The sequence below is a fragment of the Apaloderma vittatum genome, unplaced genomic scaffold (genome assembly GCF_000703405.1).
Source record: "Apaloderma vittatum isolate BGI_N311 unplaced genomic scaffold, ASM70340v1 scaffold6312, whole genome shotgun sequence".
Taxonomy (NCBI): Eukaryota; Metazoa; Chordata; class Aves; order Trogoniformes; family Trogonidae; genus Apaloderma; species Apaloderma vittatum.
In genome coordinates, this window is record NW_009705183.1 from 89,256 (window position 1) to 116,471 (window position 27,216).

The following is a 27,216-nucleotide window of genomic DNA, read 5'->3' on the forward strand; positions in this document are numbered from 1 at the left end:
AGTCTTTAATGCTCCAAGACTAATAGGCAGCCACAGAGATTTTATCAGATTCAGTAGAGCCAGTAACTTCTGCCTGCAAATTACTGTAGAATTATAGAGTTGTGTACTCCTTAAAAAAATAAAGCAATTTAACAGAAAAATCATTAATGATGTAGCTTTATTATAGTTTAATTTCTTCAAAGGAGAACTATGCCTCAGATAATTTAAAGCATATAGAAATTCTAAAGAGGCATTACTTCTTTCCTAAGGTTATGTGGAGAAAGACAGACCTACTGCATACTTAACACAACATACAAAAAAAATCACACTAATTTTACCTGCTTCACTGAACTTTCCACAAAAATCATCCTTAATATCTAAGATTACAAATTTGAGGAGGACATAGGAGTATTTTCCACAAATTTCTATAGCAGTGAATATGTGTTTTAACACAAGGAAAACAACTTAATATTAAGAAATCATAACCCAGTCACACACAAATTCTTCCCATTTACTTCGAAGTGGACAGACATGTTAAATAAAAGAAAAATACAGCAATAACAGAGGAACAGAACATCACAGACCAGGTATTTCCAATAGAAAGCAAGCTGTTCAGTACGTATCTGTACAGTCATTAGTAGAGCAGGGTCAGAATCAGAAAACCCCGTGAGTGTTATCAAAACCAGAGTTTGCTTTTGGGTTTTATTTTAAGCCCTGCAAACTAAAACTATTCCATTCATGTCAAAATGTGTTCCTATGGAACAAAACATCTCCTGCAGTCCAGACCAGGCTTTTTTCCCTGTTGCAAAATCATCATGTGTTGTTCATTTGTTAGTTGGGAAAAAAAAAACAAAACCGAAGTCTAACATATTTATACCTACTTGTTAGGAAAAGGACAAGAAAAGCCCTCCATAATGGAGAAGGGGAGGAGGGATGGAGGGGGTGGGAGACAAGAATGGGACACAAAAAAACTACCTTTTCCAAAGATTGTTCAAGGCAAAAGGGACATGTCACATTAAACAGTAGTCAATAGCTGTATATAACCAGTAAACAAATTCAGCTCTGTGAAAAAAGAACTACATCACCATTTAGTGGTTGCAATTTAGATTATTCTAGCGTGTAATACTTTAATTGTATAAAACAAAGCTGATGTCACAAACACAAAAGAACTTCTTGCAAAGCAAGCACCACAAGTAATTTTTATGCTGCCACTGATGGCTGACAAGTGATGAGCACTTTGTTCAATTTTATATACTTATGCATCTAAGGCAACAGGTGGCTTATAAAAAGAAAACAGTGAGAGAGCTTTTTAACTCTTCATTATCAAAATTTTTATAATGTGTTTTATCATAATGACTAAACAGTCTCTACAAATAAAATCCCAACATACTAACTACAAAGATGAACTATGGCTCAGGAAAAATTATCCATGATTTTAATAAAAGCAGCAACTGCAATAAGGTTCTGGAACCCACTGACTTGAGCTCTGCCTACACTCACAACGTTTTGTAATTGCACAAAGCACTCGATGTTTAATTTATATATTACAAGGTACTGTTAAATCAATTTAAGACAAGAAATTTTATATTTTCTTGCTGACTGTCTTTTCCACATCCATGTCAAACAATAGCTGAATATTGTAGCACAGCTGGAAGGAAATTTATACTTTCAGGTCTTTAAATCAACCAAGAGAGTGACGTGTTTCAATTGTTGCTTGATGCAGTTTTGGGCCAAGCATGGCATTGCAGAAACATGTCAGGGTTTTTTTCTAAATACTGCACAGTCCAGTGAACAGTTTTCTTTAAGCCTACAGAGAGTTATAGAAAAATAATTAAAAAAACATCTACACTAAACAATGCAGGATAATACTTCACATTTGCATTTAAGTGAAAGACTTCCAGGTAAAATAAAAGACAACACAAACACAGATAATTCAGATTTATTTAAAAAAATTACAATAATTTAGAAGTGGTATTGATTGATTGAGTTACATTAAGGAAAAAAAAAAAAGTTGAGAAGGCAAAAATGCAATAAACATACCAAAACAATCTTTATATTCTGCCTTGGAATTAAACTATGAAATAACCATCTGCTTATGATTAAAACATTTTAGTGTTGACTGTTTGGGATAGATTAAACACATATACCAGATATTAGACTTTATCCTCTCCATGGCAATTTTACCATATCATCCCCAACAATTAAAAAAAAAAATGACACATGAATATTTCGTACACATCTCATACACTACATATAGAGAGATATACACACACACTGTCTATGGTGATGTTCACTGGATTAATCTCTCTGCTTTATGTCACTTCAGAGCAGTGGAGAGCAGCTCGACCCAGTCTTAGACTGCCCATCGTTTAAGCTCCCTCTGCTTCTGTCCATATTTTCTCGGAAAGCAAGCAATCCCTCTTGGGTAGCCTGCATTCTTGTAGCTATACATTTCTCCCCTTTTGCAACTCTTTCACATACTCGACTTCCCATTCCTACTGCTACTTAGTTTTGAGACATCATTTTTCACATCAAATTACCAAAGCTTGATGCATAAAAATATTCAGTAAGTTTCAAGGAACTGTTATCTCAGCAACAGCTATCTCAGTAAGTACTGAAACGTAAACCTATGCTCAAGAATATTTTAAGAGTTTAACTAGTAAAGTAAGCTTGAGGTACAGATGTTTATCTTCCATTGTTGTTATTGGGAGAAAAACCTGTACGACAGGATGGAGCAGGGGAGCAGGGAGAGAAAGAAGAGGTGTTGTTTGATTGTATAAAGGCAGGCTTTTAAACTAACTTGAACAGAAAAGAAATTAAGACTTAATGCTTGAATACTCAGAAAAATAATTCTGTGTCTAAAGCTAAACACTGGGGTTCTGAAGAATCTTGATGGTGTTGCATCCAACAACAGATGAAGTCTCATTTTGACTGCAAAACTTAAAAGAAGAACCCAAAGTAGCCTTTCTGAAGTATTCCACATGAACAAATAGTTGGGTTGATAATTAACACATTTTGCTACCTGTCTCCAGCTACTGAGGCTTCAGGATGTCATTTGAGGCTAAAGACCCCTTGGCATTAATATTAAAACAGCTTTCAAAGCATCTCTAGCAACATCCAGCACTTAAATCCAGCCCAGTGATAATTCTGTTCCATTTAAGACTTCAGGGTAAAAAAAAAACATAACCTGAAATATACTAAAAAATAGCAGAGTGAAACCTAAGAGTAGCAAATGCAAGAGTGACAACTACAAACAGGAATAAAAAAAACCTCAAACTCAGATCATCAGAACTTCTGCTGAGATGCCACTGATAACTGATTAATAAACGATCACCTGTAAACCCAAGCAGAAAAGTAAAATTCCATTCTTAGCCAGTGTGAAGTTGGAATTCGTCAGGACAGAAGAGAAGTTTTGCAAAGTATACTAGAAAAATACAAATTATCTTTGTTGAAGGCTTACCAAAAGTCAGCATATTTCCATATTGATACTTTATCATTACAACAGCAGCATAAAGACATATCTGCAACCAAAATCTGTATCTCACTAACATCTCCAGCATACATACAGTCACCAAAGTGTTTTCCTCAGACTCCAGTGGACAACATGCGAGGTTTTAAAGAAAACACCTTTAAGCCTTATAGACTTGGAAGAAGAAAACCTAAGAAACTAGTAAAAATAAAGGATGCATCTTATATCACATATTTCCTATGGCTGCCTTTTCTAAATATTTTTCGCCTCTACTTTATCAACTTAATGTTCCCTCAGCTAGAACAGTACGACTGTCTGCTGGATTACACATTAAACAAAATTAGAGAAATTACCTATTTTTAAAATAAGCCAGCAAGAAAAATAGGCTCATTTTTGAAAAGCAAAAAGCCTTTTTACTGCATGGTTCTACAGTCAGTCCCAAGAGCACAGGAGAAAGTGGCAGCATATAGATGAGAAAAGGTGTTGGGAGTACACAGCTGCTTCAGCTACCAAAAGACACATTAAACAAGTGCACAAGTCAGGCACAGAGTAGGACTTGGGAAGTGGCAGCCATCACTTTTTCTAGAAGTGGCTTTTTGGTCATTGTGGAAGCAGGACTGCTCCAATAAATCACAATTTTGAAAAAAAAACTGAACCAAAGGGTTTTTTCTGCCAGTTTATGAAACAGTACCATAGACCGTAAAAGGTTGCATCTGCCTTGGATTACTGAACAGAGCTTCTGATTGGGTGTGACTCCTAAAGCAGCTCCTCTGGTACAGGTACTTTGCCACTCCTTGGCTTTCTAATGTGCAGTAACTGCTGCCAGTGACTTTTAAGCACTTGTGGGACTACGGGCAAAAGACAAAGAAGCACTCTTAACTGACACCCCAAGAACCTCAGACAGATTTGCTTCACACAACAAAAAAGGGAATTATATTTTAATTAAATCTTATTATTACATACCTTAACTAAACTAGGAGCCTTGTTTAGGTTGTCTAGGATAAGAAACTTATAGCCAGAAAAAAACCCCCAACAAACAAACCCCAAAAAACCCCAAGAACCATCTTTCCCCTTTTCATTTGCAGTATTTACTCTGCTGTTCAGTACACAGCAGTATCACATATGTACATCACAGGAATTCCAATACACGAAACCCAGATGATTTAATTCATACATTTTGAGGTCCAAAAGACCTAGCAGAGCGTGAAGTGCATTCAAAGCAACTTGCAAGTGTAAAGCTTACTACAAATGTAAATACAACAAACATATGTCCAGTGACGCGTGCACATTTGTTTTAGGAATATGAACTGAAAACAAGCCCATGACATGGCAAAGTTCTTTTTAATAAAATAAGCCAGCACAAAACAGCACTCCACAGAAGAGCTCACTACTGCTCTTCTTCACAAGCACATCAAATATATTTTAATTCCTTCTTCAACTAGATTACCATTCCAGATTTTTTACTTAAAATTCTCGGAGTTTATTTGCTCTTTAAAGAGAGGAAGAGAAAAATCTTCATCATTATTTGGTCTCCTGCCACAAGGCACTAAAAGCTACAATACTTGTACCTCTAGCAGGAGCCAAAGTTTTGGTTCCCCCTCACCTGGAGACCATCACTTCCACAGATGATGTCCCACAATCTCTTTCGCGAGTGCTCCTTGTCTGTTTTAATATGAAGTCACCTAATCTCACATCAGTCTCAGCAATAATAAATCAGCTCATCTGATCCTGACACATTTGCAATATTCGACTCCAGAACAAATAGGGAGAGCAATGAAGTGCCCCTGAGCACCTGCAGTTAACTCCTACTGCTGTTCCCGAACCCAACACGGGTCTGTGCCCTCAGCTGTGTTAGGGAGCACAACCATCAGTGTATAAATTAGAGAGAGAAGTGCTTCTAAGAGATTATTCCAAAATCTTCATTAAAACTCAGCATTAAAACAACAACAAAGTAACTCCCTGTCTCTTTTGACAAATGCAGTTTTGAGAAAGCAACTTTCTGAAAGAGAATTATAACATTCTCAGTCTACAGACCACTCACCTTTCTGATGTAATCACTGTAACTAATTAAAGTGATGTTGACAGTCAGTCACTTATTTTTCTGTTCCCAAACTCTTTCAAAAAATTGTTGATTTTACCTTTTCTGAGGTGGCCTTCCTCCAAATAAAGGAAAACAGGCTTTCACATTTCATATTACAACCATAAAAAAAAAAAAACCAACCCTGCAGTGTTTTCCCCCTCAAGCTTTCAAGAAAGTCCACGGCACAGCAAAGAAGAAATCGCTTACAAACTACTAAACTATAACTGTCTTAAAGCTGGGATACCCTATACCAGCAGTACAGACATCCACTCTAACAGGTAAACAAGTTTCAAAAATAGTCACCGGAGCACCCTCTAACACTATCACATATCGATAATTTCTTTAAGGTATTACAGAGAAAAACTTAAGTCTCAACTGTATCACCTAAATAGCAATTACACACTGCCATTTTACACACAGAGCTATAACAAAAGTAGTTGTAGGTCAAATAATAGCAATGACTCCGTAAAGATAACCCGCCTGGTCTTTATTCTCAGGGGAGGAAGGGTTTACTGGTCAAGTACTTTATGACTCAAAGTACAGTATATTAGAAATTTTCTATGTATTCTTTAGAATTGAGAGACTGCCCTTGTAGCTCAGTAGGTAGCTCTCCTGTTTCTGGCCTACGAGGTCATAGCTTTAAGTCCCTGCTGAGGAAGCGTAACAAGTTCCATCTATAAATAGAAATGCATTAGATGCTGCTACTCTAGCAAGGGCGGTGGCCTTCAGACAAGAAATTTTTATGTTTTCATCTGATAAGGAAAAGAAACTGGGGAGAGAGGCACAGGTTATTAGACTAAAGATGAATGATAAAGTGGGTCCCAAAATCTACTGTAACTTCAGTTAGGACGAGACTCAAAATTCTAGCATTATCAAATTACAATAAAGGCTAGAAAAGAATGCAAGAACAATAATTTTTCTTCTTAATGAACATAAGTAGCTACATAAAATTATAGGCTTGAAAATATTTGACACTAAAACCTCCTAGGTACTGTACAATCAGAATTCGACTTACAACATCAAGAAGCAACCCCAATGCAAAACAAACTACAGCGGTTTTGATTAATAACAAAAATGTTTGAACATTCACAGCTCTCATCTTATCCTTTCTGACATCTATTTATCACAGATTAAAGTGACACCACTCTGCAATGTACGAATTATCACTCCTCACACCCATGTACTCGGGGAGGCTTAGTCAGCTCTCAGAATAGAAATTACTTCTGCCAAATTTAAGAAGAAAACCTATTTAACCTCTTATCTGAGGTTATTTGTGCTTTCAACTGTAGTTACCTGGCCCTAGAGGAATATGGATTAAAGCTCAGGTATCACTTTCACTCAGCCTGGTGATGTAATTTACTGCTGTAATTTATTAACTTATTAATTTATAAATTCATAAAATTATAAATTTATTAAATTACTGTTGTGATTTACTGATGTAATTTACTGTTGGTGATGTAATTTACTAGAGTTCTGGCAATTTTCCAGCACCTTTACCACAGTCTGGTAAAACAGACTGTGTAAAACAGACTGTCCAGGAAAACAAACTCATTCCTCTGCAGAAAACAAAGCTCTGAATGGCACACTGCAAAAAGTTCTGAGGTACAAATCCATACGTTTTGTTCATATATTTGTTCATATATGCACATCAAAAGGAAAGAAACACCAGCAATAAAACAGGAGATGAAGGTGATTTTACAGTGTGACTTCCTAGATCCCAGAGACACTAGTAAGAATGACAGGTCTTGCAAAATTCTTCTACAGTAGTTTAGCTTAGAAGGTTATTGTCCTTCCTGCATTAATCTTACTTGCCTAAGTGAAAAACCTGGATAGCTAGAAGTTTTCCACAGCTGGTCAAACTAAGTTAGCTGAACTGGCATTGATCTGTTGAACAGTATGTGGGTATATATAAAAAAAAAAAAAGTCTCCCTCTTGCAGGTTTAGATTTATTTTACCAAAAAAAAGAAAGGAAAACCTGCAAAAAAAATCCCAAGCATTAGGTTCATACAATAAAATGTTTCATCCGGCCACAACTGCCACTTTAATTGGAAAGCTTTCATAATTTCTAGTTTTAAGACGGAGAAGTCACTGAAAGCTAACTGAAACTTTAGTTGTGAGCTACAACTATTTTAATAAATATTAGTTACTCTAAAAACAAATAAGAAGGAAGATAAAATCTCAGTAAGAAATATTATCTATTCAATAGCATACTGAAATACATTTTGATTGTGTAACACTAGCGAGTTTAATGTGCAAACTATTTTTAAACTGTGGTAGCTTAGCAGTGAAAGATTTGTATCGGTAAACAAGGAATCCTAACTTTTAACAGGTGGCAGATACAATACAAAACAAAGCCAAAGCATCTTCAAAAGTCGAATCAATATATGCTGAAGACAACAATATTTTGTAAGACTGGTATGTTTGCATCATTTCAAGGTGAATTTTGACACACTATAAAGATGAAAAAACAGCCTCGGATATTACAAGTGACACAGGCGAGCTAGAGCTGAATAAATAGAGCCACTGTGATTCCCACCACACAGAACAGACATGCTGGAGGAATGAGACGCGACTGGGTTAACTGAAATGCTAGAGGAGCAGAGTGCAGCCAAGTGATATCATCGTCTGCCTCCTCTCTGTAGCACTCAGCTTCCACAAGCAGCAATCAGCACATCGGTTTTCTTAAAGAACACAGGGGCAAAAAAACCCAATGTACTTTCACATATACAAAAGCTACAGGACGATCAGCATCTTTATACAGAAATACACACGTTCTTATAGAAAGTAAAAAAAGTAAGTCAGAACAGAGGATGAATCTTGTACAGTCAAATCACTTTGCTATTACCACTTTGATTTTCCTAGACATATCAAAACACTGGCAGTATTACTACAAATTCCCAGTAACCCTCATGATGCTAAAAAATAAAGCCAAGTCACTCTGATTTTAAATGCTAAGCACAAATCAGTGCAAATACTGTCAAACTCACTTTTGATTAGTGTTTCTCAAACCAGAATAAACTATACTCAGCTTACATGATTCATATCTATCCAAGTTTTAAATGATGGCAAATTGGTTTAGAAGTTACCTAAAATCCTGAAGGAAGCAGGACCAGGAGGTGTACTTAAACATTTTCAGTTACAACAGACATAAAACTGGAGTAAGAGCAATTACAGCTTTTTAGGAACCAATTCACACTGGTCACACCAGTCACTTCAGTAAGGCCACAGGGGACGTTTACCTAGCCTCATGGTTCACTCTTGTCACAAAGAATGACATTTAACAGATTATTAGTTACCAAACTCCCCATCCTGCCCCCCAAAAGGCAGCTACAGCTCCTCTTCTGCAGAGTAAAAGCACTTTTAGGCAGAGGAGCAAAGCAGGAGCTCCCCATCCGTACATCCCCACGCTCCCTGAGTGCTGTGTCGCCGCAGGTGGCCCGCACGTTCCTCTGCAGGCCTGGAAGACCAGGCAATGGCATGCAGGTGAGCTTTCCAGTTCCTCCACAAAAGCCAGTGTTGCCTGCCCCACTTCAAACACTAGGCATCAAACTCTGCATTTCATTTATTAAAAAGGACCGCTTGATAGAACAGTTCTTTTACAGACAGAATTCCTTCCAATTTCTGTAACTTTGAAGAGAAAGACTGGATTTCATTAAAGAAACTAAAAATAAGAGAAAAACATGGAACATATTTTCTAGAAAACTCGGACTGTGGGACATCAGTGAGAAGAGGGAAAAACATGAAGAGCAGCTCTGGCTGTTTAACATCCAGTACATTCAAAACCTTGACAGAGTTGTAGCAGGGACCAAATACTGACATCTGCCATTTTCTTCACTGGTAATTTCTAAGTTTACACTTGTAACAAGGTTGCCATTTTTAGTCCACCATACAAAGAAAGTAATTTTCTACAAGTACTCGTGACTGATCTGCCATAAAAGTTGAAAGGTGACTAAAGTCATGCAACTTCAGAAGAAACACTGTAACAATCTTCAAAGAGCATGCCTTTTGCCACCATGAAAACATTGCTGCCTCAGTTAAAACTGTAATACACCTGAAACATGGAAAATAGAACGGTCAGAAATGTTTCAAATTAAACAGTGAAACTCCGAAGATGAACAAAGCTGTACCTACTTTAAAGCATGTGTCAGGTTACTATGGTATTAATCCTATTGACATCCCCATCCAGGGCAGAAAATAGTTTTAAAATTAAATTCCCCATTCAGTCAATAAGTAAGCATGTATATCTGTTTGACGTTTCCAAATTGGATTTGGCCAAAATAAAATATACCCCTACCTCTCAGAGACCAAGAAAACCTCAGAGATCAAGTGGTTTATTTTAAATATCAATAATTAATCTTCAGTTTGTGCACTTTAAGAGGAAAAGATCTATAGGAAGTATCAAGGCCCAAGAACGTATTGCTTGACGCTGTACAGGACAACTTACTTGTTTGCTGAGCCAAGATAATCTCCTCCATGCTGTTACTAACTACACACAAAAATACTGCAGTGCTCAACACGTTATGATTTCTTTAGATATATTAAAACTCACTTTAGACATAAATACAATGTTTTGACTGATTTAATGGTGTCTCACAGGGAAAGTAGCAATATATCCAGGATATGGAAGTCTGAACGCTGAAAATCCATAACCATTTCCAGGTCTGGGTATTTTGGTTTTTTAAATGAAGTAACAAAAGCAGAGAATTAGCCAGAAACAAATCTCATTTCTCCTCAGCTTTATGCTATGCAAGAAAACAGTCTAAGTAAACACTACATAGAATTTTTACAGTTCCAACAGAAATGTAATTATAATTACTCTGAGGGTACTACAGCTGCAGCTTACCCATGTGCCCTGTGGCAGATAACCTGATAGGCAACAATTTTCTTTAAAACCCATCTTGTAACACAAAGAGGTGACAACACTGAATTCTGTTAGAGCAGCTAGAAAAAACACAAACAAACCCTTTGTTCTAAGGAAAACAGAGTTCAACACATTCCCAATGAATAAAGAGAACAGGATCAAAACATTTAACCTAGGACTATAAGGTACGTTCAGTGAGATTCCCAAAGTCTGGCTCATCATACTCACACTCAACCACTTTCCTTGCTTATCATTACCTTAATTGATACAACTTGAGTGAGCTAATTTTCAAACTGCTTTTTGCAAAAATACCAACTGAATCAAGCTAAGTCAAAGCCTAACAAGCCTTTTTTGATATACTCCAGCATGCACACCTTGAAGTCTACAGCACAAACCCCACAATAACCTGCTCCTGACTTTATCTGGCATCTACAAAAATGTAAAGACCAATTGTCCGAAGGGCTCCGTTCCATATGCTTGCCATTAACGTGGGCAGTAGTAACGCACACTACGACTCCATAAAGACAGGGAGAAATAGCTTCAGTGCTCAAAGGTGAAGCTTTGCCCCAGGTCATCTCAAAACCTTAGTGAAAGTAAACATTACATTTTTCATACTTTGAAAAACCATGGTCCCCAGATCACTTCCTAGTACATCTCTTAACATTTTTATCATTCTCATCCCCTCTTCACCTTTAGCAACACCTCCTTTCCAGTTTGCTGGCATAAAAAGCCTCATCTTCCCATCTGTCGCCTACTGCCCTTTAACAGAAGCAACCTGTCCGGGGTCCTTTTAGAGTCAGCTTCTGTGCAGCTGCAAAGATTCAGTGCCCACTCGTTTGGCTGAAAACTGTCAGCTGGTGCCAAGGCCCTGGTTCCTAAACACACACAATCCATTAAGAACTTGGACCAAACCCTGGCAAAGGGCAAACAAGAAGGTTTGTTCTCTCAGGACCTGGGAAGTTAAAGAATTTACAAAAAACAATTTACAAAAACAGTTTAGGTAGCTTCTATAACCTGATAGAAATTGTGCAAAGTCCAGGTATGCTAGAGTCTCATGTAAAGGAATTTTTAGACCGGAATTTTAAGAGCACTGGGTGCTCTTAAAAACATTACAGCATATGAAAAAGGGTTATACATTTTTATAATATACGCTGGCACAGTATCTTGAAAAGTTCAGTGAGCTATAGGTTTTAACTAGAGTTTGTGCTGGATAGCCGATTTTTTATTTATTTTTAATTTAATAGAGGGTTATTACTAGCTTCTAGTGCCAAATGATCATTTTTATAGTGCTATTGGGAAAGCAAAGTAGAACTAATACACACTTTGGAGGTGGGGAAAAAACCAAAACAAATAGCTTTACATCTCTCAACTACAAAATTGTGCATCACCTTTTTTTTTTTAAAAAACTGTTATTTTCCTTAAATAATATTTTGAAAGATCTCTGTGTTTACTGCACAATCAACACACAGAATTTCTACTTCTGTTCATCTCTAGCTTGTGTTCTAGCTAAAACATCTAGCAAGCACAGCATAAGAGGCACAGTCAAGATTTTTAAAAGACAAAGGAAAAAGTGCTATTTAAAAAGGGATTCCATTATCTATTTTTTCTCCCAAAGTAGAAAAACAGCAACAATCATTTCACAAACACTACATTCCAAAATTTTTGAAACTGAAACATATAACAAGTAAGTGCAAGACTAAAGAAATGGATGTTAATACACAGTAAGTATCCAAACAGTTAAAAACTCACAACAACAGTGACATTCCTCTTTCAGTCCCCAAAGAAAAATGCAAGTGGTGTTAACCCTTATAATATCTACCTGAAACAACTGATTAGGATTATTCAACATAGACATTAAGAAGCACCTTGTCCACTGAGTATTATATCAATCTGTTCCTTAACCAGCATTTATACTAGAAGTACCAAAAGAGAGCAAGTACAAAGAGTTTATCACTTGTTCTTGACTGACACCAGGCAAAATTGCAGTTAAATCCCAGAGCAGCAATGGATTTGGGGAAACTGATCCCACCTGGCCTCACCTTTTCAAAATGTCTTAGTTTAAAATACTATTAACTACTCAGCTACAATCAATATCCCATAGTTTTCTATTCTACTGCAAATGACTTTAACAGAAAATAGTAGTACTCGATATAAAATATAAATAAGTTTTCAAACAATGACTAACGTTCCACACATGCACAGTTACTACAAGACCGTAAAAAAGGCCAATGTTCCCAAAAGCACGCCCTGTTTTTCAGCAGTATAAGCTTAGGAACACAATATCTTTCTTCACAAGTTTGTCTCACTTCACTGAAACACAGTACCAGCACTCTGGATCAAATCCATGTATAGGTAGTCTCAATGCATAATTTAATTGCACGAATGACTGTGGCAGCATACTTACCTATTCACCAAGCATGTAGACTGTAAAGGCACATTAGTTCACTGCTCTGTATAAACATGTCTCGAAAAAACAGATGATGGGAATGAGGGTTCCAAGCATCTAAATCAGTACTATAACACAGGAATACTCCACACCTTTGGGTTTTGTTTTATAAACACCCTGCCCACAAAACTTTTTTGCTCTAATTACCAAATGAGAACTATTTCTACTGGTTTTGTCTGTTCACTTAGTTCTATTGTTTCATCACTCACTGTATAATAATGGCCAGCCAGAAGACAGCAACAAAGGTGTTTAGTTTCCTCAGATCTGCACGAACATTATGAAGCTCAGTCTTTTCAGACCAGACACCTTTCTCAACACTCAAAGTATACTGCAAATCAACACAAGCTTCAACAAGCTTTTCAGTGCCAAGTTTGCAAGCGCTGTTAACATGACTCCGAAGGCCAGTTCTGTGTTGCGGGAACACGTCATGAAAGAGAGAATCAAAGCCCGTGGTCCAAGTGAGAGATGTTCAGAATTCAGAGAAGGGAGTAGGGAGGGGGTGTTCAATATAAGTCACACATAAATAAGGAAAAGGAAAGAAATGAGGCTTATCAGCAAGGACCTGAATCCCAGGGTCTCCTACTAACTATTGCATTTCCTACTTTCATTTTTGTCACATTCTAGTCTTCCTTTATAAAACTAAACAAACCAATTGTCATGCACCGCTGGCAAAAAACAAGCAAACAAACAAACAACCCCAAGTCATTACTGTAGACTTTCAAAAACCTGATTCCTTTTTAATTCCAGTGAAGGAAGACATACCTGTCACATAGCAGAGGATGCAGATTTTCTTGGTTGGAAAAACCCAAAACCTGATGACTAGGGGTTACTGGTGGATGAAAAGCTGGACACGAGCCAGCAATGGGTGCCCACAGCCCAGAAAGCAAATCACATCCTGGACTGCATGAAGAGAAATGTGGCCAGCAGGTTGAGGGAGGTAATTCTTCCCCTCCACTCTGCTCTTGTGAGACCCCATGAGCAGTGTTGTGTCCAGCTCTGGGGTCCCTAACGTAAGAAGGATACAGACCTGCTGAAGCAAGTCCATAGGAGGGCCAGAAAAATAATCAGAAGGCTAGAGCACTGCTCCTATGAAAAAAGACTGAAAATAATGGGATTATTCAGCATGGAGAAGGGAAGGCGGCTCTGGGGAGACCTTACTGTGGCCTTTCGATACTTAAGGGAGGCCTGTAAGAAAGATGGGGACAATCTTTTTAGCAGATCCTGTTGCAACAGGACAAAGGGCAATGGTTTCAAGCTAAAAGAGGGTAGATTTAGCCTGGATAGAAGGAAGAACTTTTTTACAATGAGGGTAGTAAAACACTGGACAGGTTGCCCAGAGGGGTGATAGAAGCTCCATCCCTGGAAATGCTCAAGATCAGGATGGATGGGGCTCTGAGCAACCTGCTCTAGCTAAAGACGTCCCTGCTAACTGCAGGAGGGTTGGACTAGATGACCTTTATAGGTCGATGATTCTGTGACTTTGAATCGAATGGTAAAAGTGAAAAATATAATGCATACTTGTTCTGCAGTTCTTAATTAGAATACACGAACACTGTCTGTAAGCTAAAGAAAGAATATATAAATAAGTTTACATACGCATCAGATGAAAGATCCCATCACAGGCATTAATATGTGACAAGAAGGAATTTCCCAAGCCTTGGCCAGTGTGGGCTCCTTTCACAAGGCCAGCAATATCCACCACATTCAGAAAGGCTGGGATTTTGCTGAAAGATAAAAGTTAAAATTTCATTACTGAAGCATATTAGCCAAAACTTTCAGCACACTAATAAATTCAGAACGTGAAAATCCGACGTTTCTTCTTTCTAGACCAAGTTATACATGACAGTAGCTTTCTTCCTTACTTAACGTGCAATCTATAAAAAGACAAGATTCCACCCTCCCATGTAAAACATCAACTACTCTTTGATTTCTTTGTCATTATTCATGTAAAATGAAGTAAAGAAGTTTCTAAGTGTGGAATCATACTGACAACTACATGAATAATCAACCAGGCCTAGAACACTGAGGCATAAAGTCAGTCATCTGTAATGAGCAGTTCTCATAGTACCTAAGGGATAAAATACATAAAGAGCCATTGCACTTTGCTATCACACACCTTTAAGGCTACCCTTTAGTTCAGGAAGTTAAGCAGCTTTCTCAGAAGACAAAAGCATTTTTTAATGCAGTGGATTATGCAAACAATTTCAAAGAAAGTAGAAAACAAGTTAAGATGAAGCTGGAATTATAATGTAAACAGCTGTCATGTTTTCCACCATAGTTAACAGTAATGGGTTAGCAGCCATGTCTACACAACATTTTATATAGCAACCACAGAACAGTCAAGAAGTTCAAATTAGCTAAAAAAAAAAAAAACAAACAAAAACATAAAAAAAGAGCTTTTAGAGCTACGGGCAAGGCACATGGCCACTTATAAACTGCAGGCCTTTTATCCTCTGTAGATTCTCAAATTGGTTTGAAATGAGCAAATAACTTAATGGGCATTAATCTTTTCAGGTATATTCTATGACAAATCACTTCTCAAAATCAGCTGAGTCAGGGAAAAAAAACAACCTTTGTGACAAGGCGTTGACTAAAAGTATACACAAATGACATATAGTCATATAGTATATGTATACGCAAATGACACCTTCATAAACATCGGCAGAAACGGAACCACATTGAAATGCTGCAAATTCATCACTTGTAAAAGACCAGAAACCACACATCACAGTCATCAAGAGCTCCAAATAAATAACTTAAAAATAAATAACTGCAACACTACTTAAATTTCCATCAAACACTTTAAATTATCACCACTATCTTTCATTAGCATTAGGCTAAGATTATGTCTAAGTTTAAGGCTGGGCTGTCCACTAAACTTGTGACAGACAGTCTCTGTGATCCTCCCACCACCACCCTCCCAGGGGAAGGGTAGTAAAGGAACCAGGAAGAGGGACTTTCAGGTTAGTGAAAAACTTTGAATCAATTTAATAAAAAAAAAGAAAATAATACTAATAATAACAATGAAGATGTTGAACTACATATATATATACACATACATACATATATATATATGCAAGCATGTAAATATATTCAAAGATACAAAAGAATGTTATTACAGAACCCATGCCTTCCAGATGGCAATTAGGCCCTGAACAGAAAAGTCCCAGACTGGACTTGGCAGCAGACGGGAGCACCGGAGCCCAGAGTCCTGATGATAGTTAAAAAAAAAACAAAACCAAAAAAACACCACACCACACAACCAAACAGAAAAGGAAGCCTTGGAACAGCCATGCCACTCCCACAAGTGGAAGACAACCTGTTCCTATGAAAGGTGCTCCCCTGCAGCTCGAAAACAGGAGGCAAGAACACCAGCAGCACAGGGAGAGATGTCAAACAGCCAGTGGCCATCCTCCCAACCCAGCAGGCACAAAAGGCCCCAGGACTCTTCTCCAGGGCCCTTGTATACTGAGCACCATAGGAAGGAACACTGTGCTTGGTCCATTGGGGTCACCTGACCCACCCTCTCCTCCCCACAGGCACAGCTGCCTCCAGTGCCCCAGAGAACTTTGATCCTGGGGCCCTCAAACCAGGGCAGATTAATACAACAGTTCATTATTTCACCAACAGTAAATATAATGGAAAATACCTAAATCCATAGCTTTAATAACAATGAGAAGGGTGTGACTCGCACTATGAAACCTGCATGAGCAGGCAGTGCCAACTTGTAAAGCAGCAAAAAGCTCTCTTTCATCGTGAGTGTTCTTCAACACCATTGATTCAGATCTGAAGACCTGTGGCTTACCTTAAGATGTCTTTTCCAAGGAATGACCATTGCAATGCTTCTCACAGACAGAAGCAGCCACACAGGTGTGAACGAGTGCTGGGGCTGACCCAGCCAGTGACCTCCTAACCAACCCTGCACAGTAACGTTCTCTGCAGAGCAATGAAGGCTTCATTGTCCACAGCCCAAACTGACCTTTATTTGTTAGTGTGACAGGTTGCTAGTAAGCATAACTGTTTTTTCAAACATTTAAATATTTGAATCTGCAAGAGCAGAAAACTCCACTAGCCCCAGAAAACCACCCTTTTCTTCTTATCCTGACTGCTGGTATGGCAGCTACAGTCCAGACAGAAAAAGCTGTAGTTATGGAAATCTATGGATCATTGTCTCTGCTCAGAGCAACAACCTCAGGTAGAACAAACATGTATCCAACTCTTTTTTTTAGTGCTATCCCACTTCTGTTTGACTGCAAATAACACAACACATATTAGCAGATGTGTTGCCTTACTTAAAATAAACTCCCTAATTTGGGAAGAGATGATCCAATAGAGTCTGTCTTATTTCTGGAAGTGTCATGACCTAAAAGCAAAATATCTTATTCTTGTTTTACTTTCGTCTTCATCTAGCACTTGTCAAGAAAACAACTTATTTCAAGTAAACTAATTTCACAACACGACCTGAACAAAATGTTTGTCTTCACCAAGCTGAAGTTCAAAGTATCACTAAACCTGTTAGGTGTAATAAATTAGAAACTTAATGGCATGTTTCACATCATTAATACCTTTGTGATATGCTTAGGAACAAGCATGAGCAGAATACAATATGCAGAAGTGTGAGTCTAAAAAAAATGAAAAAAATTAAAACATAGCACAAGTTATTTCAGGTACACACAATACGTTTACTTTTAGCTTTAAAATAGCACTAGGCACATGAAAAGAAGGGTCCATTCTTGAGAAGACAGATGTTGCATACTACAAGTTAACGCTGTTGAATGCAGTAGAAAAAGCACGCATGTAAGTACATTCTGAACAAATTTTGGACATGTCACATTTTTATTCCACTATGGTTTTCCTAGCAAATTATCTTTTTCTTTTTTGGAAGGGTAACTCCCAGTACACAAACTCAAATGGAAACAGCAAATCCTTAAGTATGACACGCTACCAAAAGTAATGCACATTCTGAAGACAGAAACCAGTAACTACTAATGGATTAATCAAGTAATTCATTTTACCTGAGTGAACCATAGAGTTTACATATATCTCAGAAGAAACAGCAACTTCACAATCAGAATTGTTATCATTCCGCGCTTTTTAACTAAGTCTACATCAAGGTAAAAAAAGCCACTCTTTAAAGCACTTCTTCATTGTCATTTTAAACTGTGTTTTAAGAAAAACAAAGATGGCACTGGAAATCTTCTTCAATGCTCCTCTCTCATCATTCTGGTGGAATTAACTTCCTGGCCAGCCATCAGAAGAATTCACACTTTCACTACAAAGATGCCATTAGAGCAAGACAGGTACCTTCATATGCAGATGGACCACTCTAGCACTAGAATCAACTTCATTTGCTAGACAATGGAAAGAAAACCCCATCACATTTCTTTCACAATTGACTAAGAGGAGCAAGAGATCTTTGAAGTATCCTGGTTTCCAGGATGTTTTCTCACCTACACCTTGGGTACCGCAAAGCTAACATTTCAAGCGAAATCAAACCATCCCAATTCTTGACAGCCCTTTTGCTAAGACTAAATGTCTATTTCATCAGAGAAGGATGAACAGAGAGAAAAGCAGAAAAAGGCACAATCTAGTCACACCTGCCTACACTCTGAGGGCAAAGAGTAAACATTATGAAACTAAATAAACAGAAGACACTGCAAAGAATGGCAGAAAACTACAGCGTAACTTCAAGCGTGGTTTTGTTCTTTTAAATGTAGAAGACTTAACTGGATTGTGTTTTTTTTTCTTCCCTCCCCTAAACAGATTAATTTCCATTTCTTAAGATTCGTTAGTCAGCATTAGCATAATGTCACTGAGCCTCAAATGATCATCAGGAACAGGTGGCATCAACTGATCATTTGTACAAATCAGTGCAACACCAGTCTACCATAACGCATGTAACAGGAATTTATAATATGAAACTGATTACCAAATCCAGAAGCATCCTTGTATTTTAAGCATAGATATGATCCTTGAGCAAAGATTTTTTTTACCTCACTGAGAAATATAGCACTAGTGGTTTTGTGTCAGCATACTACCTTCACTGTACAAGCTAGTGTGCAACAAAAAGCGCAAGATTCACCAGGCTAAAGAAAGTACAGGTTTGCAGCCCGTGGCTAAGGTATTTATTCCAGAAGAGAAGACTTATGCATCCACAGGGTTATGCATTTTGCAGAGGCAGAGGCCTGTAGGTTCTCACCAACTTTGTTTCAAACTGTCCAAAGTAGTTGTTTAAGCAGGCAAGAGCAGTTTCTTTACAAAACCAGTTTGTTCAGTACAGTGGTACTGAATAGCACAATGCAACCAGTCACCTTTTTTCTTTTAAAACGCATACACATACAGTACCTGCAATTCGTTGTATATATAATTTTTTTTTTTCCAAAATTTGAGGGAAAGAATTATTTCTCGAGTTTCCACAAGTAATTGTTTAGTTGAGAAACCTCAGAGGAAGTATATGCCTGAAGCTTTGACTTAGACTCAAACATTATAACCAAAAGGGTGTTGCTCTCCCTGGATTTTAATTCTTCTAGGTTTCCACAGTCTCTCCTTTCCAAGAGAAACCATATCTCAGTAATTTCTCTGCAGCGTTTACTACAGCCTTCTGAAATCTCACATTCACTAGCAGACCCTGAAAAGCCACAATAGCTTCAACAAAGTTCAAAATTCAGCAATTTTCCAGTAAGTTTGGTTGATAATTCTCATAACACACACGCTTTTTATTCATTTCTTGACAGTTTCAAAAAGTTTCTCTCATCTCAAACTCTCCATGATCCTAGGTCCCACATATCAAAAAGGATTCATGAGTGTTGGGTAAAATGTCCAGCTCCCTTTTTCTGCTTGGTGAAGTCAAATATGCTGCTCATCTCCAGGTTCCAGCTCAGGCTCCACTGCCTTTAAAAGCTGCTATTTGAAATCTGTTAGAAAAGAGAAGCTCTTCTTCCTTCCCAAAAATTCATATAACATACAGCAGTCATCTGTTAAGAGTTTACAAATGACCTGAAGCAAAAGCAGCAACACTGAAGGAGAACATGTATTGTTGTGACTTCTTAGAAAGCCATTCAACTTTTTGTCATCATCGCTATTTTTGTCTCATTTCCAAATATAAGAGAACAGTTCATACTCCGTCCCTCTTTCCAGGAGGCTGTACTATTACAGCTTCTGCAGTCAATCTTGCAAACAGTTTTGACCAATGCAATCAAAGTATCTCACAAGGTAATTTAAAGAATCTGCTTCTGAAGAACTACATACTGCAGAAGAACCATGGTCATTTCCATGCAAGAATAAGTTCATCAGTAGCATTTTATCCATGTTACTGACAAACAAGACTTGAACCTAATAGCACACGAAGCAGAAGTGAAAAACCTGCTAATTAAATTTCACTTACATGAATTATAAAAAGGTAAAGGATTCAGTGTGGATTAAGACACATACCTGCTGTCCCGTGTATGTCAAATGCCTGCACTATTCACTAAGTAATTACACCAACAAAGTAGAGCTAAATAAATTTTGCCTTTGCTCACCAAGCAGAAGAGATTGCTCCAGTCACCACTGCTTCAGATCTTTCATTCACCACTGACAAATTATTGATTTGCAATGCTAGAACAAGCATCCCAGCCAAGGTGATTTACAGAGGCTCAGAAGTAAGTGAAGAGGAGGCAAACCCAGTAACACCAGAGAAGCAGAACATTAACAACAGGATATACTTGCCCATTTTCAGCTGTTTTCTGTAAAAAATGGAGTTCTCTCACAAATGCTGATACACCAGAGTTACACCCAGCTAAGTTATTTGTGTTCCATTCTGGAATTACAAGTGGTTATCATTTTCATAAAATGCTCTTATTAAACCTAGAGTAAGTCCCACATGATCTTACTGAAAAGTCCTACTGCTGATACGATTTCTAAGTAGTACTTTCCACCACCTGATTATATAATTTTGACTTCAAAACTTTATCAAGTACCCAAGCATGCCACCCTACAGTAAGTTCAAGAGAACTCTCATTTAATATTACACAGGACTTTCATGACCTAGACAACAATGGAAGTTACACAGACTAAATTCAGTAACCACCGCTTAAGCACTAAAGATCTGAATGTGTTAAAATTAACAATGTACCACACACAACAAACAAACGAAAGAAAATTGCGGACAAATAGGATGGAGATTTAAGTACACAGGACCATGCAAGAGCTGAATAGGTCTAGTTGTACTTTACAAAAAATCCTCCTGCAAGATAACCAGGACTGTTTGAAATTTGAAGTTTGAAAAGATCATCCAAGACAGATTAAAAACTAGTCTAAGTTAAACAGAAACACTTGCACTTGGAGTAAGTATTGTGTTTTGTGAACACATATGCAAGGCAACGCATCTGCTTACAGGTGCAAACAAAGAAGGAATTAAATGAATACCTGTAACCTGAGAGAAGATGAACCAAACTACTTCCATTTTACTCCCATTTATAATCTCACTTGATTACAACCAGAAGAGGCAGCAGAAACAGACTTTAAAATCACTTTTTTATTAATGTTCTCACACAGGTTGTTTACTATCAGCCAATATAGTCCTCCAATTTTAACTATTTACAGTTAAAACAGCTTAGGCTTACATTGCTTCTACTTGAGTATCTCTTTTAGTTAATCATATAGTCTAAAGTAAAGAAGAAAAAAGTAAATAATTGCAGTAAGGAGATTATTTGAGGCACAAAATTAAAGCACACAAAAAGGAAACAGCAGTTTCCTCTACCCCCTCACTCAAAATCATTTTGAGGCTTGAATCAAATGCCACCACTGAGGCACATCTGTTCAGGCACAGTACACTACAGCCCTGGCAGCAGGTAGGCCTGCACAGGCTAAGCCTGGTGGGTATATATACTCAGAGGCTTTCAAGGTAAATATTTGAGTTATGACACAAATCACTTGTCCAAATGACATCAGTTTCATACACTTACACTAAAAAACGCCTTAAGCTAAAGGTGATAAGCAGTATTGTAATGAAATTTAGAATAAAAAATACCTGAGAATAGTTTTATTAAAGCTTTTATTAAGTTACTAAAATTTCTTCAGATATGCTATACGCAGTTCTTTTCTCATCTAAGAAATCCATCACTTCTGAGCACAAAATGTCCCATTAAAATCTGTACTGCAGTCAACACATCAACTGTTTCTGGCTTTCAAGTCCCAATTTTCAGAGCAGGAGCCACCTGCTGAGATGAAGAACATCTCTTTTCCTTTTCAGAATTGGCTGATCCCATCCTCTGCTACCTACTAAAGATTAATAGATTACAAGGAAAAAAAAAATTTACATTTCTGCTTTAGTTCTAGAAGTGAATTAGTCCAAAGAAAATATTCTTTCCAAATACCAAACTGAAACTAATTCAATCATCAGTCTCTCAAACCTTGTCTGAAAGTACCCGCATCAGGGTAAGAGGGGGAGGAAGACAACAAAATAAAAATCCAAGTCTTGTCTTTCTGAAAAAACTATATGTTGGCACAATGTAACAAATATGAATTTCCACTGATTACTGTATAAAATTTAGGATAAAAATATTAAGCAGTTTAAATAGGTGTAGTAACAAAATATATACTAACACCTTAAAATAACAAACATTCAAAATTATTTTTAATATATTGAGGTCTCCTCTCTTTTTAATATCCACAGTTTCACTCACACCAGAAAGCTAGCAATAGCTAACAGTAAAGCTCACGGAAATTTGCTCATCTAATTCATTTAGCAGTGACCAAGCAGTTTTTACTGGAAGTTCTTGGAGTCCACCTTCTGCATACAGTCTATATCACTGAACTTATTTATTGTAAACAGTCATATACGTCACCCACTTCTGCAGAAAGAAAAAAAGCACAGGTTATAAGTTCTGGCAGCATACCTTAATCTATTAAGTACAGATTTACCTTTACATAATAGCCTCTAAATTGTTGCCTACATGATTTCATTTACACACATTTACATTTACAATCAACTAATGCTAAGCCAGCTTTCAGCATGGACTAGCAAGTAACTGCGTACCAGTCCCAGCCAAGCCGATGCCTTCTTCTTTTGGAGACAGGAATGGATCTTCAAGCAACAAATGGTACCTGAAGAGCCTTCCTCTTCCTCCAATAATACAATGACAGCAAACTCACACTAGCAATATTCCCTGCAATAGTCTGTCTCTCTGTGGCAGCAGCAACCCCAGCCCAGCGTGACAGACAGTGACCATCAGCCCTGCCCAGTGCCACTCTTTGCTTCCGTCACTCACAGTAGGCATTAAGGCAAGCTCACTTGGGCCTGCTGTACATTATTTCAGTGCCCCTTTTTCCCCCCCCCCACCTCCCAACAAAGACTGCAGTTATGTTATGACTACATGGAACACATGGGAAATAAAAATCTGAACGCTTTAGATTTAAAAGACAAAATCTCAAGGCTAGACAAGAGTCTATTTTAAGAGAACGCACTGTTTATAAAACATACTGCGTGCAGAGATTGATTACGTCTACTAATCCAAACAAGTAGAAAATTAACACAGAAACTATTACATAAAGATGAAGAACAAAATCAAGACTACACAAGAGAAATTAAGGAATTTAAATTACAATTCAGTTGCATATTTTTATGACCATAGCCTTATTTTCCTGAGTTAGACAGACAAGCACAATCAAAGAGCTACCTCAGTCTACTGTGCTACTGAATTATCACTGCTTTATTCTGAAATGTTAAAAACATAAGCAGTCCAAGTGAACTCAAGAGCTCACTGATCCCCTCAACTATTGATTTCAACTAAGAAATATTCTCTTAAAAATATCAAAAAAAACCATTCAAATGAAAGCTGATTTATTATTTAAATACAGCTTATTATTCAATTCAGTATCTGTATTTACTGAATCTGTATACAGTAAATATACTCTTTTCATTAATATTTAAGGGTGATTTTTTTCCACAGAGTTTCAAGTCAGAGAATACACATACAGGTATTAACAATCTTAGAGCTCCTTGTAAAGAGAGATGGCCAAAGGCAGGGTGAGGGGAGAAGTCACTTAGAATTAGTCAGTCATAGCTAAGTGGGAAGAAAAAGAGATTACTGAGGTGGCCAAAGCAACAACATTACAGTTTAAAACAAATTTGTCAACGAAACTTCAAAACTACATTATTATCTATGCACAATCAACAGCCAGAAACTTTTAACTCAGATTCAGCAGTTTTGGTTTATGTTCCATACAGTATCAAGTGTGCTTAATACTCACTTGAGCAGGAAAAGGACAACGCATTTTAACAATCCACCTAAGCAAAGAGCTCCATACTAATGCATTTTTTAATATTTAAAAAGCAATTACAGACGGAAGTAACTTGTTTGGATGTGAAAATTAAGTTAACAAATGGATTTCTGATCAGTGATTAACCAATCTTATTAGCAGGTGTGGTCTGGCTCTAAAAGTGAGGGCCAAGTGTTGAGCAAAAACAGTCATGCATGCAAATTTGCCCTACGATTAATGTAAACTCACTTTATTCAAGGTATAGCTACGAATAACTGCAAATGAAAAGTAATCAGTCACAAGTGTCCATTTAAGTTTCTGTTTTTTGAAAGCACCTGAATTTTTGCTGTTTAAGCAGAAAAACAGTTCCCACACTGAACATACAGAGCAGATTACAGAAATCGTCAAAAAACACTGATATAACACAATTAATATATATTCCTTGAATACAGACACAATTAGAAGAGACATATTGTAGGAATATCCCTGAATATAACAGGTAACAAGCAGCAGATCTATAAAACAGAGAAGTTTACTGCCAAAAGACTGAGGACAGAGACATGTTGACTGATATCTGTCTGGCTACCTATAGCATATACAGTATTCTGAATGACACAAAATATACAGGGTGGAAATTTTATAAATGAGCAGCCTCATGACACATAGGTATGCCCACTACTGTTCATTTTCCAAATCTCTTCAGAAGATCTTCCAAGTCATCTGGGAGCCACTACTTTCAAAGACAGTTACACCAAGCACCAGACGGTGCCAAACAATAACCAGCATCTCCTAGATTTCTCATTCTCGTATCACAAAGGTAATGAAGGTGTGGGGGGGAGGAAGTATAGTCCAGGTATATATATATAATTTCACATTCCAAAACGGACATCAGTAAAAACTTAAAAACAGTTGCATTGAAATTCTATGAAAACTTTGGGTTCAGCGGCACTATTTCAGCTGCTTAACTGAAGAAAAATATTAAGAAATTCAGTTACCTTGGTGGTTTGTGATACTGGCATAGGAAGTCAAATCTGTCATCTGGCACAGGTACTCGACTCTCATTTGGATCAATAGTACAGAAAGGAAAATTTTCCGCTGCCGCTTGACTCTTTGTTAACACATTGAAAAATGTCGATTTCCTATAAATGAAATACACACATTCTTGAAAAAGTTCAAATCACAAGCATTTAAAAGGGCTGGATACAAACACATCTTATTCCAATGCAAAAAGCAATACTGAACTACCTCTTAACCTCCACAAAGCAACCACTGCCCTGATTCTAGTGCAAGACAGTTTCAATACGCATATGGAATGCGTCACTGAAATCAGATGTTTACCTCTTTTCCCTGCCCTTGAAAATTTCCCAAAGTGACTACACTGTGCACATCAGTTAGCAAAGAAATTTTAAGTCAAAACCAGAGCACAGCTCTCCTGGCTACTACTCATTTTCCTCATGCACAAAGTGAGAAACTGGTAAGGATGCTTGAAACTTATCTGACTGAACTAATTTTCTAAGACTCACCACCAGCTCTTTTCACTACTGTATTGTTTCTTCAGGTTTATTTATGTATTGACACAATTTCAGAATCTAGGCAACGAAAGTCAGCAATCAAAAGAGTAAAAAGTGGGCACAGAAAAGAAAACCACAACAGTTAATCATTTGCAAGTAATCTTCTACGCATATGGAGACACAGTCCTACCTTACCAAACATTTTTCATCCTTGTTAAGTTTCCATGGAAAACCCCTGCAAGTGGTAGTAGGTGAAAAAGAACATTTTCACTAAAATGAAGTAGCAGATTATTTTGTTAGTTGGCAGTTATTAAAGCAAAGGAGAGCAATTCTGGAGTTATTTCTATGAAAAAGTTATTAACACCTGAATCTTCTACCATAAATATTCCAGGTTTTGTGAAGGGGTTTTTTTTAGTTTCGCATACCTCCAAACCACTGGAAAAAAGAAAAATCGGACAGCTGCCCCACATACAGCCAACATGCTCAAAAGTCACAATTTTCTCTGAAAGTTACATCATAACATAACTCCAAATGCTATTTGTCCCCAGTGACACATTACACAACAGCACTGCTCACTACTTCCTTTCTGGTGTGCAACAATAAAATAAATGATAACAAAAAGACAAGACAGCAGGACCTACGTCTCTGTGATATGCTCAAAGACTTGACCTCTCATTTTTTTTAAAAGATTTGAAGTTTGGGAAAGCACAGAACTTCTTTTAGTAAATACAATCCACAAATTAACACCAATAGTTTCACACAAATATTCTCCTGGTAATTCACCATCCTTTTTAAGTACCTTAAAAGTCTATGGCTCCTTTGAGGAGCCATAACAACTAAAGATGAGAAAAGTATGACAGAGAATGATTCACCTTCCAGCATTTCTCCCAAACTGTAACTTACACAACTTTTTTCATTACAAACTCTGAAGAAGTTTCAGGAATGGAAGCCCTCTTCACTCCTAATGACACCTGGTGTATCGTTAACCTCTGCCTATGCACACCATCCTCGCAAAAAATATAAAACAGGAAAGGAATTTTTAGGCACTTGCAGGTGTATGTGTTTGCACAAAAACGTGCATTACACAGACAACAGTGCAGGTAAGGAAAGACAAAAGACAGCATTTTAACAAGCTCAGCAATTGCTAAGATATTTTCTCGGTTTAATTCTTCACTGTCATCTTGTCCAGAATTGTACAGACCAGCGTCACGCCGAGTGCCTATACTGCTCCACCTGTAAGGAGTTCAACCTACAGATGTTAACTCTAACATTGAGCAAAAAAGACTTAAGACTGGTACCCCTCAGCTCGTACAGGCAGCTATAGCCGCCTATCCTCACCCAGAAACCCTGTCAGGTCACTCTACCTGGAGCAGAGGCAAACTCAAGAGGGAGCGGGGAGCCCCGGCCTGCTGGGCCGTCCCGGCCTGCTCCCCCCGCCCACCTACCCGACGTTGGGCAGCCCGACGATCCCGATCTTCAGGGACGTCCCGAACCTTCCGATGATCGGATGCGACTTCACGCCGTCTCCTCCTTTTTTCGGGGGCATCCTGAAAGCAACTGAGGAGAGGCGAGCTGAAGGCCCTCGCAAAAAAAAAAATAATCAAAAAAAAAATCACAACCACCACACAA

General features: G+C 37.6%; 1 protein-coding gene across 1 annotated transcript in view; it reads right to left on the reverse strand.

The window, feature by feature from the left end:
- Positions 1-27,134, reverse strand: part of OLA1 (Obg-like ATPase 1) — a 99,336-nt gene extending 72,202 nt beyond the window's left edge. Inside the window, exons 1-3 of the mRNA XM_009865297.1 lie at positions 27,033-27,134; positions 25,072-25,215; positions 14,432-14,559 (exon numbers count right to left, since the gene is read on the reverse strand). Coding sequence (XP_009863599.1) covers positions 14,432-14,559; positions 25,072-25,215; positions 27,033-27,133 — 373 coding nt within the window. The 5' untranslated portion in view covers position 27,134. The remainder of the gene's footprint in view (positions 1-14,431; positions 14,560-25,071; positions 25,216-27,032) is intronic.
- Positions 27,135-27,216: the final 82 nt, after the last annotated feature.